The sequence below is a fragment of the Hippocampus comes genome, unplaced genomic scaffold (genome assembly GCF_001891065.2).
Source record: "Hippocampus comes isolate QL1 unplaced genomic scaffold, H_comes_QL1_v1.1 scaffold120, whole genome shotgun sequence".
Classification (NCBI taxonomy): Eukaryota; Metazoa; Chordata; class Actinopteri; order Syngnathiformes; family Syngnathidae; genus Hippocampus; species Hippocampus comes.
Window position 1 is genome coordinate 269,959 of NW_017805781.1, and position 20,629 is coordinate 290,587.

At 41.0% G+C, this 20,629-nt stretch overlaps 1 protein-coding gene across 4 annotated transcripts in view; it reads right to left on the reverse strand.

The window, feature by feature from the left end:
• Nucleotides 1–20,629, reverse strand: part of myo15b (myosin XVB) — a 55,891-nt gene that overhangs the window by 28,351 nt on the left and 6,911 nt on the right. For 3 of the 4 annotated variants that reach the window (XM_019884890.1, XM_019884889.1, XM_019884892.1), the window contains 18 exons: nt 18,677–18,846; nt 17,157–17,229; nt 16,866–17,045; nt 16,039–16,148; nt 15,792–15,853; nt 15,024–15,108; nt 13,994–14,026; nt 12,740–12,820; nt 12,567–12,658; nt 12,268–12,471; nt 10,376–10,445; nt 10,137–10,235; nt 8,686–8,830; nt 6,310–6,400; nt 5,988–6,237; nt 1,618–1,724; nt 1,065–1,124; nt 850–925 (listed from right to left, as the gene is read on the reverse strand). In XM_019884890.1, the coding sequence (XP_019740449.1) occupies nt 850–925; nt 1,065–1,124; nt 1,618–1,724; nt 5,988–6,237; nt 6,310–6,400; nt 8,686–8,830; nt 10,137–10,235; nt 10,376–10,445; nt 12,268–12,471; nt 12,567–12,658; nt 12,740–12,820; nt 13,994–14,026; nt 15,024–15,108; nt 15,792–15,853; nt 16,039–16,148; nt 16,866–17,045; nt 17,157–17,229; nt 18,677–18,846 (1,988 nt within the window). The remainder of the gene's footprint in view (nt 1–849; nt 926–1,064; nt 1,125–1,617; nt 1,725–5,987; nt 6,238–6,309; nt 6,401–8,685; nt 8,831–10,136; nt 10,236–10,375; nt 10,446–12,267; nt 12,472–12,566; nt 12,659–12,739; nt 12,821–13,993; nt 14,027–15,023; nt 15,109–15,791; nt 15,854–16,038; nt 16,149–16,865; nt 17,046–17,156; nt 17,230–18,676; nt 18,847–20,629) is intronic. The other variant, XM_019884891.1, reaches the window with a different exon arrangement.

Sequence of the window (20,629 nt, forward strand, 5' to 3'; positions counted from 1 at the left end):
GTTTGTTTCAGGCCCTGCTGGAGTGAAGGGCATGCCTTCCAGCAGCGCACCAATGTCCCTCGTTAACCGGCTGCCGATTTAAACTCTTCCATGTCAACAACTGGCTGTCGGATTATTTAGCCTTGCTCACGACTCTTGTCTGAAAGTGCCTGATTATTCGACACGTTCACGCCTCATAGCTTCTTGCCACGTTTTGCCCTCGTATTTTTTCATGGAAGTAGTTCTTGTTATTTCTGAGTTGGTACTTCTCGTGGATTGAATTTCTTTGTCCTTTGAGCAACAAGCAATTTACGTATCTTGTTACGTATCTATACTCTTATCTCTGCCTACGTTTGTGGAATCCAATTCTGTTCCGGAGCATTAGGGAAAACATGACAGAGATGGGGCTCATTGACGAGCACCTGGTGACCAGTTCTGCACTCTACGGGCCCAGCTGGGCTCAGCCCAAACGTACAATGTGGGTCCCCTTACCCATGGGCTCAGCACCTGTGGTCGGGACCAAAGTGGGCTGTGTGCCGGCCAGAGGCAGGAACATTAGCGGGCCGATACCAGCTCAAGAAGCTGGATCCAGGGAGGTGGAATGTCACCTCTCTGGCATGGAAGGAGCCTGAGGTGGTGTGCAAGGTTGAGAAATTCTTACGAGATATAGTAATGCTTGCCCCAACACACATCTTGGGCTTTGGTACCACTCCCTTCCAGAGGGGTTGGACTCTATTCCACTCTGGAGTTGCCCAAGTAGAGAGGCGTCAAGCAGTTGTCCAGATGGGATGCCTTTTGGATCCCGACCCAGACTGCATTCCCCCTGTTAGGGACCTCTGTAATTGGATATTTCCTCAGCAAAGTACTTACCAAGCAGATCTTTCATCTTCCTTCTTTCTTCTCTGCTTAGTTTCACACAGTTATCAGAGTAGGTGTCAGTCATGATCTATAAAAACAAACCAATTGAATTACGAACAAGCCAAATGTCTGTCGTCTCTCAAAACAGCTAAAAATCCACAGCCATAACTGGAACATTAAAGACTCCACATTGAATGCCTTTCAATAACCATTGCATTTGTACAAACCTGTTCACATAAAAGATTGAGGATGTAGGGTTGGTTGAACGTGTCTTTGGGGTAAAACACCTGAACACATTTGAAATACAAACAATACTTAGTGAAAAAGTGGGGGGAAAAAAAGACAGTTTTTCGAACAGTTAAGAACAGCAAAAATCCCTCTGGGTCAATTCCATTCGTGTACGAAATCGAACAAATCCCAATAAAGATTGCTTGCACTGTATCTCATGATGAACTCTGTTTTTCTTTGACTATGTTGAGCACACTTATGAAGCCAAGCAGAAGATATCTCAGACCAAAAAAAAAACGACTTAACTACTTTTTCTTGTTTCATGTATGAATGTGAGAACAATACCGATATGTGCCCTGCAATTGGCTGGCAACCAGTTCAGGGTGTACCCTGTGTACCGCCCGATGAGAGCTGAGATAGACTCGGGTACGCCCGCAAACTTGTGTGGATAAGCGGTTCGGAAAATGGATGGATGGATGTAACATGAAAGTGAATAAAATGGCATTAGCTGAAGCTCCTCTAAGAATGTTAGTGCCACTGCGTATATTTTACCTCTTTGCGCAGGAAGAGTTTTCCAGGCATTACGGAGAAAGAGAAGTAAACACCAGGGGAATAATGAGAAAGTTGAGAGTGACAGCTTTCGTCGTCTGGCATCATACCTAGGAATGGAAAAATGGAATCAAGGTAAGGCAAGGCAACTTTAGAACATGCTAACTCGACACAGGGAAGGCAGGACCACAACCTCGGCACTGTGAGGATAGGCTAACCAGTCAGTCACCATGTCACCCAAAAGTACAACATTTAACCCTTTCAGGGACAGCGGTTACTGGAGTGGACAGCTATTCAAATGTTGTTTTCTCTTATATTAATTCTTTTTAACTCATTCAGTACCAGCCAAGTCTGAAAAGACGTTTAAAAAACGTCTTTGGGAGTGAATGAGTTCATGTCAAAGTTGTGCATCAACCACTACAATGGTCCATGATGTGTGTTTCCATCCACTGCCGTTTTTTTCATGCCGAAAAACTAATAAAAACACTTAAGAAAAAAAAAATCCTGATATTGGTTATTATTATTTATGCACGAAAGGGTTCAAATCAAATTCAACCAGCCAATCAAACCCACCCCACCCAAACATTTTGTTTCATGTTTCTGGTAGAGAAGTTATGCTTTGTGACTAAACGTTGCAACATTTTGGTCGACTCACTCAGAGATGGTGCAAGCATGGTCGGTGGGTCCGGGATGTCGTCAAGTACAGAAGGTGGCGGGGAATCGGGGGGAGGTGGTAAAACCTGTCGACGGCGCTGTGAGCCAAACAAATCTTCTAGGGAGCGCTGCTTCTGCCTCATGTTATTAGAGATGACACGACGGCCCATTGTAGACGGAGGAGAAGACTGTGGGGATGGAGTGTGTGGGGGAGATTGCTTTTCCATTGGTGGAGATTTGACCCATTGTTTCTGCGATCAGCGAGGAGTGATCGTTAAATATTCATACTTTACCCTTGACGTCAACAATTCATCTTTTCTTACCTTTTTCTCCGGCACTGGTGCTTTGTTTCTGAGTTTGGCAAGAGCTTCCTGTTTGGGATCTACCTTCTTGACAAATTGCCTCGCAGGAGCTCTGTGGAATGATTAATAAGATTAAAATTACGAGGAATGCTTTTTTTTTGTTTTGTTTTTTTAAATGAAAAACAGTTTTGAATCATAAGCTTAACATAGGTTGAGCTCATCATTGGGTTTTGGGCTTCATCGTGCATCGGTGCCTCCGAATCTCATATGGAAAATTAGAAAGAGGTTATGAGGCCCTTCAGCCCACAAAAATGATAGCAAAGACCATTAGATATGTCTGCTGAATATCCGAGGTAAATTTCCATTTCTGAAGTTGTTGCATTTACAAAAATATGCGATTTGAAAAAAATGTTGTCTGATATGGCCTCCTAAGGATTTCATCATGGCTGAAAACCTCGTCAACAGGGAAACCTGACGCTGGCACGAGTGCAGTGGAACTGGGAAAGGTGTTTTTTTTTGTATGAATGTGGAAATGTTTTTAATGAATTAATTTCTGTGATTCATTTTATAAAAACAGCATTATACGGTTTTTATATTATATTGATGAGTTTAGTCCTTGTCTGGCTTTTAATTGAAATTTACCCTGTTTTAAAACATTACTGCTTTGTTTTGTCAAATGTTTACTCACTATTTAAAACCATATCTATGTTCATCATATATCTTCTTTTTTAATTGGGATTTTTAGCCCCAAAAGATACACAAGCAGAACATGCTTAGTCTGTAGAATATATCAATGTATATAACCATTTGATAACGATTTTCTACCGTTCTGTGACAAAAGTTGATGTGTTGTGTGAAAGTCAATGACTAAACAGTCTATTTTCTTTTGATTCAAATTTAGCATTCCGCACTATGCCGTTTTTCATCAAACTCAAATTTTTAAGGCCCTTAAATTAAATACCTTCATTGTAATGTTTGTTGCTGCCGATTTTAACAACCAGGCAAGGAACTACAGCCTTCTTAGAGAGTGCCTTTGTGGTTACCCACGGACCTCTGTGAGCGCTGTGGTGTGAATCAACAAGAGATTGACGTATCCCTCAATCACAGCGTCTGTACAATCTCTTCTTGGCTAATATTAATAATCCAAAATAAAAATTTCCATACCGGATAGGCTCAAAGTTTTTGGGTTCTGGTGGAGGTCGACTGTTGAACTTTTTGATGATTTCACGAATGTTGGAGGTTGGTTCAGAGGACGGCGGAGATGTTGTTGGACTTTCTGTTTTGCTGTCAGGCACAGGGATCCGCTTTACTACAGCAATTAGGAGACAACAATTGACAATAAATTAAAACATGGTTTTTGTTGGTCTTCTCTCAAAATAAAAAATGAACAGCATTTTTTCATTTTAACAGGAAAGAAAGATAAATCAGTCCAGTAATCCAATGAAAGGGAGAGTTTGCAGTGTTTAGCCTCACTTCATAGCCCCTAGTATAATGGCGCAACCCACTCAAGCGCAATTCTCAAACATGGCCACTCATGATGACATTCCATTATGCTTAGATGTGAGCCTGTGTAGGGTCACAGAGAACAGTGTCCAGCTTTAACAAAACTACAGTGCTAAACTAGCATTAGCACTGTAAACGAGCCATCGTTGGTTAGCCATGTACAGTAAGTAGCATGACTTATAAATAATAACGAACTTTAGCTGTAACACTACATTTTTTTGATTTGAAGTGAATTTTTTTTTCAACTGTACCAAAATAAAAAGGCAAAAAGTCGTGATAAACGTACCCGTTGAGCAAAAATGTTGCAAATTATGTAATGCTTCTGAAGCTTCTCAGTTCCCTGAGGTCACTTTGCTCTTCTTCTTTTTGTTACTTTCATGCGCAATTGCTAAACGAGGATGTTTTTTGTCCCCCCTGCCAGAGGTGGATATTCCAAAATTGTTTCAAAAACACTCCAGAAGCCAAATCTAAAAGTGTGTGGGTGAACGGCTCTCAGCTTGCATGTGAGTGCACTGTCAATCAGGGCTGCCCAACTTTTTTTGACCCAAGATCTACTTTTCAAGCAACCATCCTGCCGTGATCAACCAATGCACACGCGTGCACACGCACGCACGCACAAACGCATGCCACCATGATGAGCAACAGCCATAACGGCGCCTAACATGAACGAAACAGAAAAATAAAGTAGATAAAATAATTTGTGAGTTTGTGAACAGGAACTCAATGTCTACCTTAGTAGAGACTTTGCGCGGAGGCGAGGGTGCAGTGTACGCTAACACAAAAATCCATAATATTAATAACACGCACAGAAGACACGCAAATCTTTTTTTTTTCCCCATTTCCCCTACACCCCTCGCGATTGACTTGGGACCAACCCGTCGACTACCTGTCGACCATGATCAACTGGTTGGGCACCCCTGCTGTAAATGATTGGCACATTATTAGTCATGCTCTCTGTCTCAAATAGGTTGTTTTCCTTAGGTGTGGTGGTTTCTTTGGAAAAACAAACAAAAAACATCCCCCCCACCCCCTCTGCAAACTCTCGTTACAATATTCCATAAAGTTTTTTCAAGTGAGATGGATCCATACATTCCATTTGATTTGTGTTCTTACCCTTTGGTTTAGGTGCTACAGGAGGAGGGGACGGCTGTGCTGACGGTGCAGGTTGTTGCTGTTTGAATCCGGTAGAGGGAGAAACCTGGGTAGCCTCACCTTAAGGTTGAGAGTGATATGTCAGGAAACCAAGGTTGAATTTGAAATTTAGATGACTTTGCCCCCAACCTCCACCTCCCACCCCCCAAAAAAAATTACATGAAAATAAAAGATCTAATCCTTTTAATCGGTTTACTCACCAATATTGTGGAAGTACTGCCTTTTATCTTTAAAAGACTGCGGGCGATCTTGATTGCGTGAATCCACTTCCTGAGGGTGTTACAAACATACTATGTGTTTCTTATAGATTTTTGTTCATACATTCAATGATCTATTTTCTATTGTGTATTCTTTTCAGGAGCCTGTCCCAGGTGGTTTTGGATGAGACACCATTCCTCATTCCATTGTAACAACCATATTCATATTTAAACCTATGGACACGTTAGTCTTCAATTAACCGTACATGTGTCATGATCCTGTTCTTGTGTGTCTCCAGCAGGCATGTCAAAGTTGTGCATCAACCACTACAATGGTCCATGATGTGTGTTTCCATCCACTGCCGTTTTTTTCATGCCGAAAAACTAATAAAAACACTTAAGAAAAAAAAAATCCTGATATTGGTTATTATTATTTATGCACGAAAGGGTTCAAATCAAATTCAACCAGCCAATCAAACCCACCCCACCCAAACATTTTGTTTCATGTTTCTGGTAGAGAAGTTATGCTTTGTGACTAAACGTTGCAACATTTTGGTCGACTCACTCAGAGATGGTGCAAGCATGGTCGGTGGGTCCGGGATGTCGTCAAGTACAGAAGGTGGCGGGGAATCGGGGGGAGGTGGTAAAACCTGTCGACGGCGCTGTGAGCCAAACAAATCTTCTAGGGAGCGCTGCTTCTGCCTCATGTTATTAGAGATGACACGACGGCCCATTGTAGACGGAGGAGAAGACTGTGGGGATGGAGTGTGTGGGGGAGATTGCTTTTCCATTGGTGGAGATTTGACCCATTGTTTCTGCGATCAGCGAGGAGTGATCGTTAAATATTCATACTTTACCCTTGACGTCAACAATTCATCTTTTCTTACCTTTTTCTCCGGCACTGGTGCTTTGTTTCTGAGTTTGGCAAGAGCTTCCTGTTTGGGATCTACCTTCTTGACAAATTGCCTCGCAGGAGCTCTGTGGAATGATTAATAAGATTAAAATTACGAGGAATGCTTTTTTTTTGTTTTGTTTTTTTAAATGAAAAACAGTTTTGAATCATAAGCTTAACATAGGTTGAGCTCATCATTGGGTTTTGGGCTTCATCGTGCATCGGGTGCACACCTGCTGCCAATTTGATCATGTTAAGATATGTATTTAAGGACTGCCAAGATCCCATGTCTCTTGTCTGATTATTGACCTCGTTGCTGCTCTAACTCAAGTGTTGTTTTCTAGACTTTTTCGATCTCGCTTTTGCCTCTAGTTCCTCGGTAATAATTATGGATATAATTTTGTCTTTGATCTTGGGCTTGTTTTGTTTTCATGTAAGTGGACTCTTGTCATATCATTTACATTCTCGGCGTTGCGATCTTGCCTTTTGCAAGCGTTTCTTATTTATGACTTATTCTTCCTGGCGCCTTGTGACTAGCGATTTTTTTGTCGGTCGTTGGCGCTTTTTCTTGTAAATAAATATTTCTCTTACGGATTTTTGTTTGTACCTACGTTTGTGGGATCCAATCACCATTCAGTTTGTTCCCAAACATGCATGTTTTTCTAGATTAAACAATCAATGCAAACACCATTAAGACATGCAAATGCCACACAAGATGACCAGCCCAAACAGAATTTGAACTCACTTTACCACCCGCTATATATTTCTACATCAATACTATTAAAGTAATTATGACGCTTTAAAAAAAAAACACGTCATTCATAATCGGACTACATATTGGCAATATGTGTTTAAATTCATTTGATGATAATGTTAGTTTTGGTCCACAGTTTTTGCCTAAGCCTTAGGCAAATGACTAAAAAGAATAGGAAACCTTAGGCCCTAAGGTTTCCCGTTCTTTTTCCAACCTCCACTGCATGTGTTTACATTATGTGTCCAATAAAAACAAAATCTTGAAAGCATCTAAATGTTTGCGTGATAGTATTGTATTGGTTCAAAACCTGTTTTTGTGACATAGATAACAATCACGTTATATCAATTTAGCTGTAATCCAGCTACAGTAATTCCAAAGGGTTTCCATATTTTTTGTGGAATTGTACTGTATTTTGCAAGGTGAGGTCAGCAAGCTCCCACCTGCAATGTAAACAGTGAACGGGACAAAGTTCCTTCCTCATAAGGTTTTGGACAGTTTGTCAAAATCTCTTCGCAGCTCCCACACCAGGGAGATCAGGTGTGACTGCACGACCAAGGTTCAAGGGTCTGAGGCCTGATATGCACCAAAAAAATCTCCCTGATGATGGATTCATGTGGCTCTTTTTTAAATGAAAAACAGTTTTGAATCATAAGCTTAACATAGGTTGAGCTCATCATTGGGTTTTGGGCTTCATCGTGCATCGGTGCCTCCGAATCTCATATGGAAAATTAGAAAGAGGTTATGAGGCCCTTCAGCCCACAAAAATGATAGCAAAGACCATTAGATATGTCTGCTGAATATCCGAGGTAAATTTCCATTTCTGAAGTTGTTGCATTTACAAAAATATGCGATTTGAAAAAAATGTTGTCTGATATGGCCTCCTAAGGATTTCATCATGGCTGAAAACCTCGTCAACAGGGAAACCTGACGCTGGCACGAGTGCAGTGGAACTGGGAAAGGTGTTTTTTTTTGTATGAATGTGGAAATGTTTTTAATGAATTAATTTCTGTGATTCATTTTATAAAAACAGCATTATACGGTTTTTATATTATATTGATGAGTTTAGTCCTTGTCTGGCTTTTAATTGAAATTTACCCTGTTTTAAAACATTACTGCTTTGTTTTGTCAAATGTTTACTCACTATTTAAAACCATATCTATGTTCATCATATATCTTCTTTTTTAATTGGGATTTTTAGCCCCAAAAGATACACAAGCAGAACATGCTTAGTCTGTAGAATATATCAATGTATATAACCATTTGATAACGATTTTCTACCGTTCTGTGACAAAAGTTGATGTGTTGTGTGAAAGTCAATGACTAAACAGTCTATTTTCTTTTGATTCAAATTTAGCATTCCGCACTATGCCGTTTTTCATCAAACTCAAATTTTTAAGGCCCTTAAATTAAATACCTTCATTGTAATGTTTGTTGCTGCCGATTTTAACAACCAGGCAAGGAACTACAGCCTTCTTAGAGAGTGCCTTTGTGGTTACCCACGGACCTCTGTGAGCGCTGTGGTGTGAATCAACAAGAGATTGACGTATCCCTCAATCACAGCGTCTGTACAATCTCTTCTTGGCTAATATTAATAATCCAAAATAAAAATTTCCATACCGGATAGGCTCAAAGTTTTTGGGTTCTGGTGGAGGTCGACTGTTGAACTTTTTGATGATTTCACGAATGTTGGAGGTTGGTTCAGAGGACGGCGGAGATGTTGTTGGACTTTCTGTTTTGCTGTCAGGCACAGGGATCCGCTTTACTACAGCAATTAGGAGACAACAATTGACAATAAATTAAAACATGGTTTTTGTTGGTCTTCTCTCAAAATAAAAAATGAACAGCATTTTTTCATTTTAACAGGAAAGAAAGATAAATCAGTCCAGTAATCCAATGAAAGGGAGAGTTTGCAGTGTTTAGCCTCACTTCATAGCCCCTAGTATAATGGCGCAACCCACTCAAGCGCAATTCTCAAACATGGCCACTCATGATGACATTCCATTATGCTTAGATGTGAGCCTGTGTAGGGTCACAGAGAACAGTGTCCAGCTTTAACAAAACTACAGTGCTAAACTAGCATTAGCACTGTAAACGAGCCATCGTTGGTTAGCCATGTACAGTAAGTAGCATGACTTATAAATAATAACGAACTTTAGCTGTAACACTACATTTTTTTGATTTGAAGTGAATTTTTTTTTCAACTGTACCAAAATAAAAAGGCAAAAAGTCGTGATAAACGTACCCGTTGAGCAAAAATGTTGCAAATTATGTAATGCTTCTGAAGCTTCTCAGTTCCCTGAGGTCACTTTGCTCTTCTTCTTTTTGTTACTTTCATGCGCAATTGCTAAACGAGGATGTTTTTTGTCCCCCCTGCCAGAGGTGGATATTCCAAAATTGTTTCAAAAACACTCCAGAAGCCAAATCTAAAAGTGTGTGGGTGAACGGCTCTCAGCTTGCATGTGAGTGCACTGTCAATCAGGGCTGCCCAACTTTTTTTGACCCAAGATCTACTTTTCAAGCAACCATCCTGCCGTGATCAACCAATGCACACGCGTGCACACGCACGCACGCACAAACGCATGCCACCATGATGAGCAACAGCCATAACGGCGCCTAACATGAACGAAACAGAAAAATAAAGTAGATAAAATAATTTGTGAGTTTGTGAACAGGAACTCAATGTCTACCTTAGTAGAGACTTTGCGCGGAGGCGAGGGTGCAGTGTACGCTAACACAAAAATCCATAATATTAATAACACGCACAGAGACACGCAAATCTTTTTTTTTTCCCCATTTCCCCTACACCCCTCGCGATTGACTTGGGACCAACCCGTCGACTACCTGTCGACCATGATCAACTGGTTGGGCACCCCTGCTGTAAATGATTGGCACATTATTAGTCATGCTCTCTGTCTCAAATAGGTTGTTTTCCTTAGGTGTGGTGGTTTCTTTGGAAAAACAAACAAAAAACATCCCCCCCACCCCCTCTGCAAACTCTCGTTACAATATTCCATAAAGTTTTTTCAAGTGAGATGGATCCATACATTCCATTTGATTTGTGTTCTTACCCTTTGGTTTAGGTGCTACAGGAGGAGGGGACGGCTGTGCTGACGGTGCAGGTTGTTGCTGTTTGAATCCGGTAGAGGGAGAAACCTGGGTAGCCTCACCTTAAGGTTGAGAGTGATATGTCAGGAAACCAAGGTTGAATTTGAAATTTAGATGACTTTGCCCCCAACCTCCACCTCCCACCCCCCAAAAAAAATTACATGAAAATAAAAGATCTAATCCTTTTAATCGGTTTACTCACCAATATTGTGGAAGTACTGCCTTTTATCTTTAAAAGACTGCGGGCGATCTTGATTGCGTGAATCCACTTCCTGAGGGTGTTACAAACATACTATGTGTTTCTTATAGATTTTTGTTCATACATTCAATGATCTATTTTCTATTGTGTATTCTTTTCAGGAGCCTGTCCCAGGTGGTTTTGGATGAGACACCATTCCTCATTCCATTGTAACAACCATATTCATATTTAAACCTATGGACACGTTAGTCTTCAATTAACCGTACATGTGTCATGATCCTGTTCTTGTGTGTCTCCAGCAGGTGGCAGTGGAGGGGTTCTCCTCCAGTGTGCACACCTGCTGCCAATTTGATCATGTTAAGATATGTATTTAAGGACTGCCAAGATCCCATGTCTCTTGTCTGATTATTGACCTCGTTGCTGCTCTAACTCAAGTGTTGTTTTCTAGACTTTTTCGATCTCGCTTTTGCCTCTAGTTCCTCGGTAATAATTATGGATATAATTTTGTCTTTGATCTTGGGCTTGTTTTGTTTTCATGTAAGTGGACTCTTGTCATATCATTTACATTCTCGGCGTTGCGATCTTGCCTTTTGCAAGCGTTTCTTATTTATGACTTATTCTTCCTGGCGCCTTGTGACTAGCGATTTTTTTGTCGGTCGTTGGCGCTTTTTCTTGTAAATAAATATTTCTCTTACGGATTTTTGTTTGTACCTACGTTTGTGGGATCCAATCACCATTCAGTTTGTTCCCAAACATGCATGTTTTTCTAGATTAAACAATCAATGCAAACACCATTAAGACATGCAAATGCCACACAAGATGACCAGCCCAAACAGAATTTGAACTCACTTTACCACCCGCTATATATTTCTACATCAATACTATTAAAGTAATTATGACGCTTTAAAAAAAAAACACGTCATTCATAATCGGACTACATATTGGCAATATGTGTTTAAATTCATTTGATGATAATGTTAGTTTTGGTCCACAGTTTTTGCCTAAGCCTTAGGCAAATGACTAAAAAGAATAGGAAACCTTAGGCCCTAAGGTTTCCCGTTCTTTTTCCAACCTCCACTGCATGTGTTTACATTATGTGTCCAATAAAAACAAAATCTTGAAAGCATCTAAATGTTTGCGTGATAGTATTGTATTGGTTCAAAACCTGTTTGTTTTACATAGATAACAATCACGTTATATCAATTTAGCTGTAATCCAGCTACAGTAATTCCAAAGGGTTTCCATATTTTTTGTGGAATTGTACTGTATTTTGCAAGGTGAGGTCAGCAAGCTCCCACCTGCAATGTAAACAGTGAACGGGACAAAGTTCCTTCCTCATAAGGTTTTGGACAGTTTGTCAAAATCTCTTCGCAGCTCCCACACCAGGGAGATCAGGTGTGACTGCACGACCAAGGTTCAAGGGTCTGAGGCCTGATATGCACCAAAAAAATCTCCCTGATGATGGATTCATGTGGCTCTTGGGGCAAAGTGAGACTGGGGCCCAAAGGTGAAGCTGTGTACCATCAGGTGCTACCCTATTCGCTCTCCCAGGGTTCAAGGTGAGACACTGTCTAGTCCTGATTCACACCGTTGATGTTTTCACAAAATAAAAATCAAATAAATAGTACCAGTCATAAACTTTTGGAATAGCAGATGCGAATAATTCACGTGTACAGTTACTAGTAGTCATGTAATTTACCTTCACCGAACTGTGTACCATCAGGTGCTACCCTATTCGCTCTCCCAGGGTTCAAGGTGAGACACTGTCTAGTCCTGATTCACACCGTTGATGTTTTCACAAAATAAAAATCAAATAAATAGTACCAGTCATAAACTTTTGGAATAGCAGATGCGAATAATTCACGTGTACAGTTACTAGTAGTCATGTAATTTACCTTCACCGAAAGTGGATTAGGCTGCCTTGCAGGTTGAGATTGGGTGGAAGTTGTGAGCGTTTGTCTCTGCTGCTCTTCTTGCTTCCTCTCCTGTTCCCTCAACCTCTGCTGCTCTTCCCGCTTCCTCTCCTGTTCCCTCAACCTCTGCTGCTCTTGTGTCTGCTGCTGGGACAGAGTCATTGCCTGCATAGTCATCTGCTGCGCCTGCGGAGAAAAACCAGGGGTGGGTGGGAAATAGAGAAAATGAAAAAAACAAAATAAATGATGTGGTAAAACACTAAAAGTGTGTTTATTCAAACCATAAACATCGCCTGCTGGTTGATGAGGGCTTGCTGTGTGGCTGCCATTTGCATGGGGTCAGTGACTGAGGGAACATGAGGCATCATCATGGCTGTGTCGACGTTTGGGTAGATAAAGTCAGTTTAACAATCAATTGAGAAACAATTTTAGAATTGAAATGCTAAGACAGTACCTGGCATAGTGTGCATGGCTGTCATAGCTGGCATCATGGGAGTTGCGCCATAGTTTGGCATTGAAGGGCTGACTGGCATTCCTAGACATAAACCACAATGAGGCATTAGGATGAATGATGAACACTCAACACATCTGTAAGCCTAACCCTGGAGAACGTGACACCAAAACTTCAATCAGGCTATGAATTATGGCAGGTGTATGAAACTTTTTTTCATCATTAGCCATATGACAGTGTGGAGTCTTAATTGATTTTAAGATCTGGGTTTTCTGTTCACAGGCAGTACAATACGGGAACACAATCACTTACCGAATAACGCATTTTTTACACTATAAGGCGCTTCAGATTGTAAGGTGCACCTTCAACGAAGGGCCTATTTTAAAATGGTTTTCATATATAGGGCGCACTGCATTGTAAGGCGCATAGAATACAAGCTACAATAGTGGTTGCGCTTGTGCTGTGGATCCACTAGATGGAGCTACGCTAAAGGGAATACAATACAATAGAATACAGCTTTATTTATATCGAGCCTTCACAACCGCTGCAGCTGTAACAAAGCAATGAGAACTGGTCACAAACACGGACATGAAACATATACATACAAATAGCATTACAAAACAATAAATGAAAGACAAAAATTATGACGACAGCTGATTCAACAAAAAGGCACACAAATCTCGTGGGCTCACAACCGCAAAGGTCTAAATATCCTGAGAAGTCTTGCTTGTCTCCTTCTTCGTTCGTTTAGTCACTAGTTAACTATGCTTTTCGTATCATCTTCATTTCATTATGCTGTGCAGAGTTCACAAACTTTTGTTTGAGTGCGTGTTGGCGAATGCACATGTCAATTAGTGTCGGGCAGAACCCTTTCACGTTACAATTGGTTCCTGCTAACAATCACCACTAGATGGTACAGGAACACTGACAGGAAAACAACTCATTGGGGAATATAAAGCGACTGGAACACCATATATAAGGTGCATCGGATTATAGGGCGTACTGTCAGCTTGTGGGAAAATCAAATGATTTTAGGTGCTCCTTATAGTGCGGAAAATACGGTATTGTATGTGTAAGAATCCATAAAATCACCATATCACATTACATTGTTGCAACTGCATTTAATCATCATTTTATGATGAATAACTAATTGTAAACCCAAAAGAAAAAGTGAAGCTGTCATGGCCTGGCTCACAGGCTGGATATGGCCCATGGGCCTTGTTTGACACCTGTGTTTTGTGGTCTTCATTTACTTACCCATGGGATAACCTGACATCAAAGTAGGCATACCTAGAAAACAGAATGATGAGCTCTGATTACATTGAATCAGTTCATTATAACAGGAGAGTGAAAGCAATGACTTTTTTTCAAATAAAAACATGGAAGTCTATCAACATTGAGTTGGGAAGTGGCATTCATTTGCTTTTCCACCTTCAAGAAAAATCGGCTCAGGAGTGCCCTCTTACAAATCTTTGAACAGTGAGACCCCAAAGATATATTCCTTGAGCAATACTACAGTTGTTATATCATGAATAGACCCACAAAAAATCATAAATCTTTTGTCTGAAAAGACACAGGGAATTGGCCATTTTGGTTTGAACTGGACATTTTAAGGTTATTTTAGCCATTCGCAAGGGGTCCTTCAAAGCCAAATTGTCTTTGAGAGTCAGATTGCGAGCAAATGAGAGCCACAAAAACTCAACAAATGGACAACGGTAAAACATTTGAATTTTCGTCAGAGTACAGCAAGTCAAGATGTACATATACTTGCCATTAAAAACAGCATATTTGATAAGTCACATCTGTCATTCAGAAAGTGAGTCGGATCCTCACGTGATAACATAGGAACCGGCGATGGAAAAATGGAATTGGAAGCCCATTGAGCAGCTGGCTGTTAGGTCAGCGATGCTTAAAAGCAAGAGAAAGACAATGCTTTTTGTCTTGATTTAATTGAAAGTGCCCTGCCTAAATGAGTAGTAAGGTAGGGCGCACAACAATTTCCACACAGTTGGAGCCAGACTCAACTTGTTGTCTTAGCTTACTTGGAGACCCTTAGTTGCTCAAATTGAGTCAACATGAGAGAAAAGTTGGGACAGATTTCAGCTCCAAAGCAAGACCTGAACATGATATATAGTAAAAATGATACAAGATTCAAATTGAGACTTTAAAACTCATTAACTTACATAATGTTATAGTAATTAATTTTGGTTTTCTCATAATGGGTATTTATCATGCAATAACTTATGGTCTGCAGATCAGTCCTGTGGATACAGAGTTTTCTACATACCAGAGCTGTATAAACCAGGCTGCATTGGTCCAATACCTCCTCTCCCTCTCATCCTGCGGTTTAGCACAGCCACTCTATCCTTGTCCTACAAAAAAAAAAACAAACAAATTTGTTGGTCATATCTTTGCATCGTTATTCTGAGTCATTTTAAATATTTTATTTATACTGAACATACTGTAAGTGTTTAATTGTCTCATCGTATTATTACTTGTACACAACAAATTGATGGATTACTAGTTTTGAAATCAGTCAACTGTAAAAGTTTGTTCAAGTGAGTGGTAACAAAATTATTGCAAAATCTCAAATTTATTTATGACAGATAACAATTTGACATTTCGGTACATATTTCCGCAAGGATCTTGGAAGTTGACGCACATGGGGGCTCCATAAAATGATGTTGGGGGCTGGATTTGCCCCTGGGGCTTTGAGTTTGACACCCATGATTTAGAGTGACTAATTAACCTAAGATACATGGTTTTTGAAATGTGGGAGGAAAATGGAGTACCCGGAGAAAGCCCAGGCAGGGATGGTGAGAACATGGGACCTGCACACAGCAAGGCCTGGAACCTAACCCTGGACCGCTGTACAGTGAGGTGGACATGCTAACCAGTCACCAACTGGGTCGCCATTCTTTATTTATTTTTTTGTTTATTCTAATAACAATTCTGATGTAAATAAAAATTGTGAACGTGTAAGGAAATTGTTGTTGGTCTAAATATGTTTGTATGGATTTTTTTATTTTATTTTATATTCTTTACATATACTAACCAATTGTCCTTGGTCCAGGTCAAATAAGTCATCAACATATGCATCCATCTGTCGACGATGGCCTACAGATAAGAAAAAAGGATGATAAACTGAAATTAGTTATTGAATGGGTACGCAGGGTGAAAGACATTGTTCACTGTTTGAAAGCACAGTCTGAGACAACCCACCAAATATTCATCATTTGTTGATAATACCATTGGAGAATGTTGGAACATGTTGATATTTTTACTGAATAAATCTGCTATACCTTCCTGTGGATAGTCGCTTCCCGAAAGGGTTCTGTGAAAATGAGAAACTCCAGGAGCTTCAATGGTAGGTGCTGGCGGAATGAAGTCATCGAGATCTGTGACTGGTAACCTTTGAAAATGACGAGTGAGAAGAGAAGCATTCGATTTTTTCGTTGTTGTGTACATTTCTAAAGCCAGTATTCCACTTGAGGGGCAAAGTTTTGCAAATGTTCGTGAAGGTAGCGAATGTTGATTTATTTAATTTTTTTTGGTCAGGTTTTGTTCAGGCTCCGGCCTTCCTGTGTGGAGTTTGCATCTTCTCCCCGTGCCTGTGTGGGTTTTTTCCAGGTACTCCGGTTTCCTCCCAATTCTAAAAACATGCATAGCAGGTCAATGGAACACTCTAAATTGTCCCGAGGTGTGATTGTGGGTGCGAATGGTTGTTTGTTAATGTTTGGCCGGCGATTGGCTGCCAACAAGTTCAGGGTGTACCCCGCTTACAGCCCGAAAACGGCTGGGATATGCTCCTGCACGCCCGCGACCCTTGTGTGGATAAAGCTGTTCAGAAAATGGATGGATGGATGGAGGTTTTTTGTTCAAGGTCGCAAACAGTTGACCGACATTGGCCAGACGTTTGTCAAGATTTTGAACGGTCACAAACAGTTTTTTATGTTGCCACGAATATCTGAACATTTTTTGCGAATGTCTGGCGAACGTCTGTGACCGTTTGCGACCTTGAACGAATCCTCCGGAAAACATCACAATTAACTGCATTTGCACTCGCAAACCTTCGCCGCTCAGTGGGATAATGTGTTTAACGGACAATGTAAAAAAAGTAGACTTATACCGCTCATCCTGGGCACTGAATAGGTAATCAGAATTGGTCGATAAGGGCGTGCCTGGTGGCAGTACTTCTGCCTCAGCACCAGCAAGCAGATCCATGACAAAGTCTGATCCAGCCAAATCAGACCACCCATCATCAGTCAGAAGAGACACAGACCATCCCTGTGTTGCTTCGATCGCACCTCTGAAATATTAGTAAATCATTTACTGAATACATGTACAGTATACTTATACAGTACACTGCAAGTATGTACATGCAGAGACAATGAGCTGTCAAAATACTGATATGAAGCACCTGGCATGGAGAAGCCAGGAGGCCAGCTTTTCTCCTGTTGTCCAGGACTCCACTTCAACTGTGAGCTTCTCTTCTAGAAATGAGCATACATAGCATTTCCACTGGAGATGTCACAACTGACTTGAATAGAATACACTTTGTGATTTATTCAAACAAATCCCTTGGATAAAAATGAAATAGACCTCTTCCCAGCATTTAGACGATTTTCATTTTTGTAAATAGCAAATGAACCCTCTTGAAATGTTTCTTCCTCAGGAAATTCATGTTCCAAGTCAATTTGAGCCATTATGTAAATGTCTCAGAAATGGAAAATATCGCAATAAAAATTGTTTACTCAATATTTCAATTACTCACCATTTCAATCAGTAATTACGGTTGATTACACTTAAAGTATAAAGCCACAAAACTATCCATCAATCAATTATTTAAGGCTGATAGGAGGCAGCAGCTTCCCTCTCCCCAGCCACTTCTTCCAACTTTTCATGGTCTCTCTAGCGCACTGGTTCTTAACCTTGTTAGAGGTACCAAACCCAACCAGTTCATATACACGTTCACCGAACCCTTCATTCATGAAAAATAAAAATATATTTTACAAATTCAAGACATTTAAAAAAGACATTTATTAAAAAGAGAAAAAAGTAAATAAAATGACATGGCATAAGTATAGGTTTTTTAAATTGTATCACATACAGTTAAACCTCGGTTTTCGAACGTCTCTGTTCTCGACCAAATCAGTTTTCAACCAAATACGTCGCGTTTTTTTTATGCCTCGGATTACGACCGAAAATCGGTTCTCGACCAAACTGAGCGCACTTGAATACGCCACTTGACTCCTCTCGGCTTCCTTACACGAGGAAGTGACGCTTCCTCGGGTAGACGAGGAAGTGACGCTTCCTTGTGTAGCGTTTCATTGTGAGCAGACGTGTTCAATAAAGATTTTTTTTTAAAAAAGAGCGTGGTTTCGGTTTTTGAACAAATCAGTTTTCGCACACCCTTCTGGAACGGATTATGGTCGAAAACTGAGGTATGACTGTACTCTCAGGACAGTCACACGGTGACTACTGAGCGAAATAAATTTCCCACAGCACTGACTGGACAAGCAATGTAATGTGATCATCTGCAGCCAGCGATTGCCAAGCAGGCGTGTCATAACTAATTCACATCTTGACTCGGGTGTGTCTTACCCTCCATGGCAGAGGCTCCGTCGAACCCCTGAGACCGATTCACCGAACCCCTAGGGTTCGATCAAACCCAGGTTAAGACCCACTGATCTACCATATCCAGGGTGATGCCCGAGGCTTCCTGCCAGTGGGACATGCCCGGCCCACCTCAACAACCCTTATTCCATGGCTAGTCCTGGTATTCACTAAAAACAGCCGAAATAATTTGCTTTTTTGCCTTTACTGAGAATGGCGAGTTTTGATATAATTTCAAGGCTTAAAAAAGGTGGCGCAAGTGCCATTTATTGTTGCTTGCAAGTGACAATTTCGGGGCGTGCCTAAAATTGGCACTTGTCTTACCGTTGACTGTATATACATCCACAAGCATTGTGCCTTTCCTTCTGTTGGCGGTCCATTCCAGCTGAGTTGGGGGATAAATACGGGAAGTGGGTGCTGGGAGTTGCATGGATATGAGCAGCTTGTGTTGGCACAGTGAACGGTACTGCATGGGTCCGTAGTCAGAAACATACCTGAATGGGAAGTATGAAAAAATACTTTTTAGATTTTTTTTAAGCTCGCCTGCACAATTTAGACTGCAAACATGAATAAAATTAAAAGACGCAACTCGTTTAAAGTGTAACTTTAGGTCAGTCAGTCTTCAGGGAAGAAAATACAGTATTTCTGATTCACACAGAACACAGAACAGAGGACACTAAACATCAAAATCTTGATGTGAGTCTTGTTTGAAAAGTTCCAGCGATGGGACATTGCGAATCTCATCCTTGTTCCTATGACTCTTCTACTTCCTGCCAGTAGTACTTCTTGATTTTCTTTTTTTCCCAGTAAGTTAAGACTTTGGGTTTGAAGTTTCTTTTGTTTCCAGACAAGTCTTGTCCAGTAAAGAAAGAATCCCCTTACCTTTCTGACAGTTTCGGCTGTCACTTCAGCCCTCGTCAGAACTGTCACCATGTCCTATGATGTGTCTTAAAACAGCGGATTGGCTCGGAAAAATCCGTCAAGCTACACCCAAACCCTTTATATGGATGTGTCCTCTACGGTGATCTGTTATGTCTGATTTCTTATTTTCTTGTTCAGCTTTCTGTTTGCGTGTCCTGGTGTATTGTCCTGTTGTTTCCTTTTCGCATTGTTTGGTGTTCTTTTTTAATTTTACGGGTGTTACATGTCTTGTATGGTGTTGTCATGGCCAATATCCACAATCATGAGCAATGTTTTCTTGGAGGAAATGTCCTGGTGTATCGTCCTGTTGTTTCCTTTTCGCATTCTGTTTGGTGTTCTTTTTTAATTTTACGGGTGTTACATGTCTTGTACGGTGTTGTCATGGCCAATATCCACAATCATGAGCAATGTTTTCTTGGAGGACTTGGCAACAAAATCCATTCAAACTGCACCCCCGTAATATACTGTAAACCTATAAGCTGAAAACAAGATGTAGACAGATTCAAGATGGCGCTATAGTTGGCAGCTGTTGGCAAGGGCTCTTCTTGCATTTTGTTGTTTGTCTTTTGTTATCTGGGGTTTGTTTTCTTTCGGGCACGTCCGCCTCACAGGGCAGAGGTGCAGGTTTCGATTCCAGCTCCAGCCTTCCTGTGTGGAGTTTGCATGTTCTCCTCAAGCATGTGTGGGTTTTCTCTGGGTATTCCGGTTTCCTCCCACATTCTAAAAACATGCGTGGCAGGTTAATGGCGCACTCTAAATTGTCCCATGGTGTGAGTGTGAGCACCGATGGTTGTACATCTATGTGTGCCCTGCGATTGGCTGCCAACCAGTTCAGCTTGCACCCCGCCTACTCCCTCGAAGACACCTGGGATAGGCCCCGGCACGCCCCGCAACCTTTGTGAGGGTAAGTGTATCAGAAAATGGATGGATGGACTCAAAAGAGGTGTCATAAATGCCAACATTGATGTCATCTGGGCAGCCGTCTGACAAACCGAAGAGGAAGACCATGACATAACAGCTTACTGGTCTGGCAAGGATTAATCAGAGCCACTTTCATGGCAAATAGAAAATCTGATGTGATCAGTTCACATTTTGCAGGAGAGCGATGTGGCCGTTAAAAGTGAGCAAGATCAGAATGGGATGATGGGAAAGCCAACGTGTTCATTAGAAAGTGGCTATGACTGTCAAATTGCCTTTCCGAAAAAGGCCATTTTTTTGCACTGCCTTTACCACTGCCGCTAAAGGCTCCACGCAAAAAAAGCTCCAGGCTGGCGCTGGAGCTGAGAGAGTCAAGAGACCAGTCAATAAAGATCACCATTGCTAATTTCCCCACTGGCCAAAGTTGGAATGCCCAAA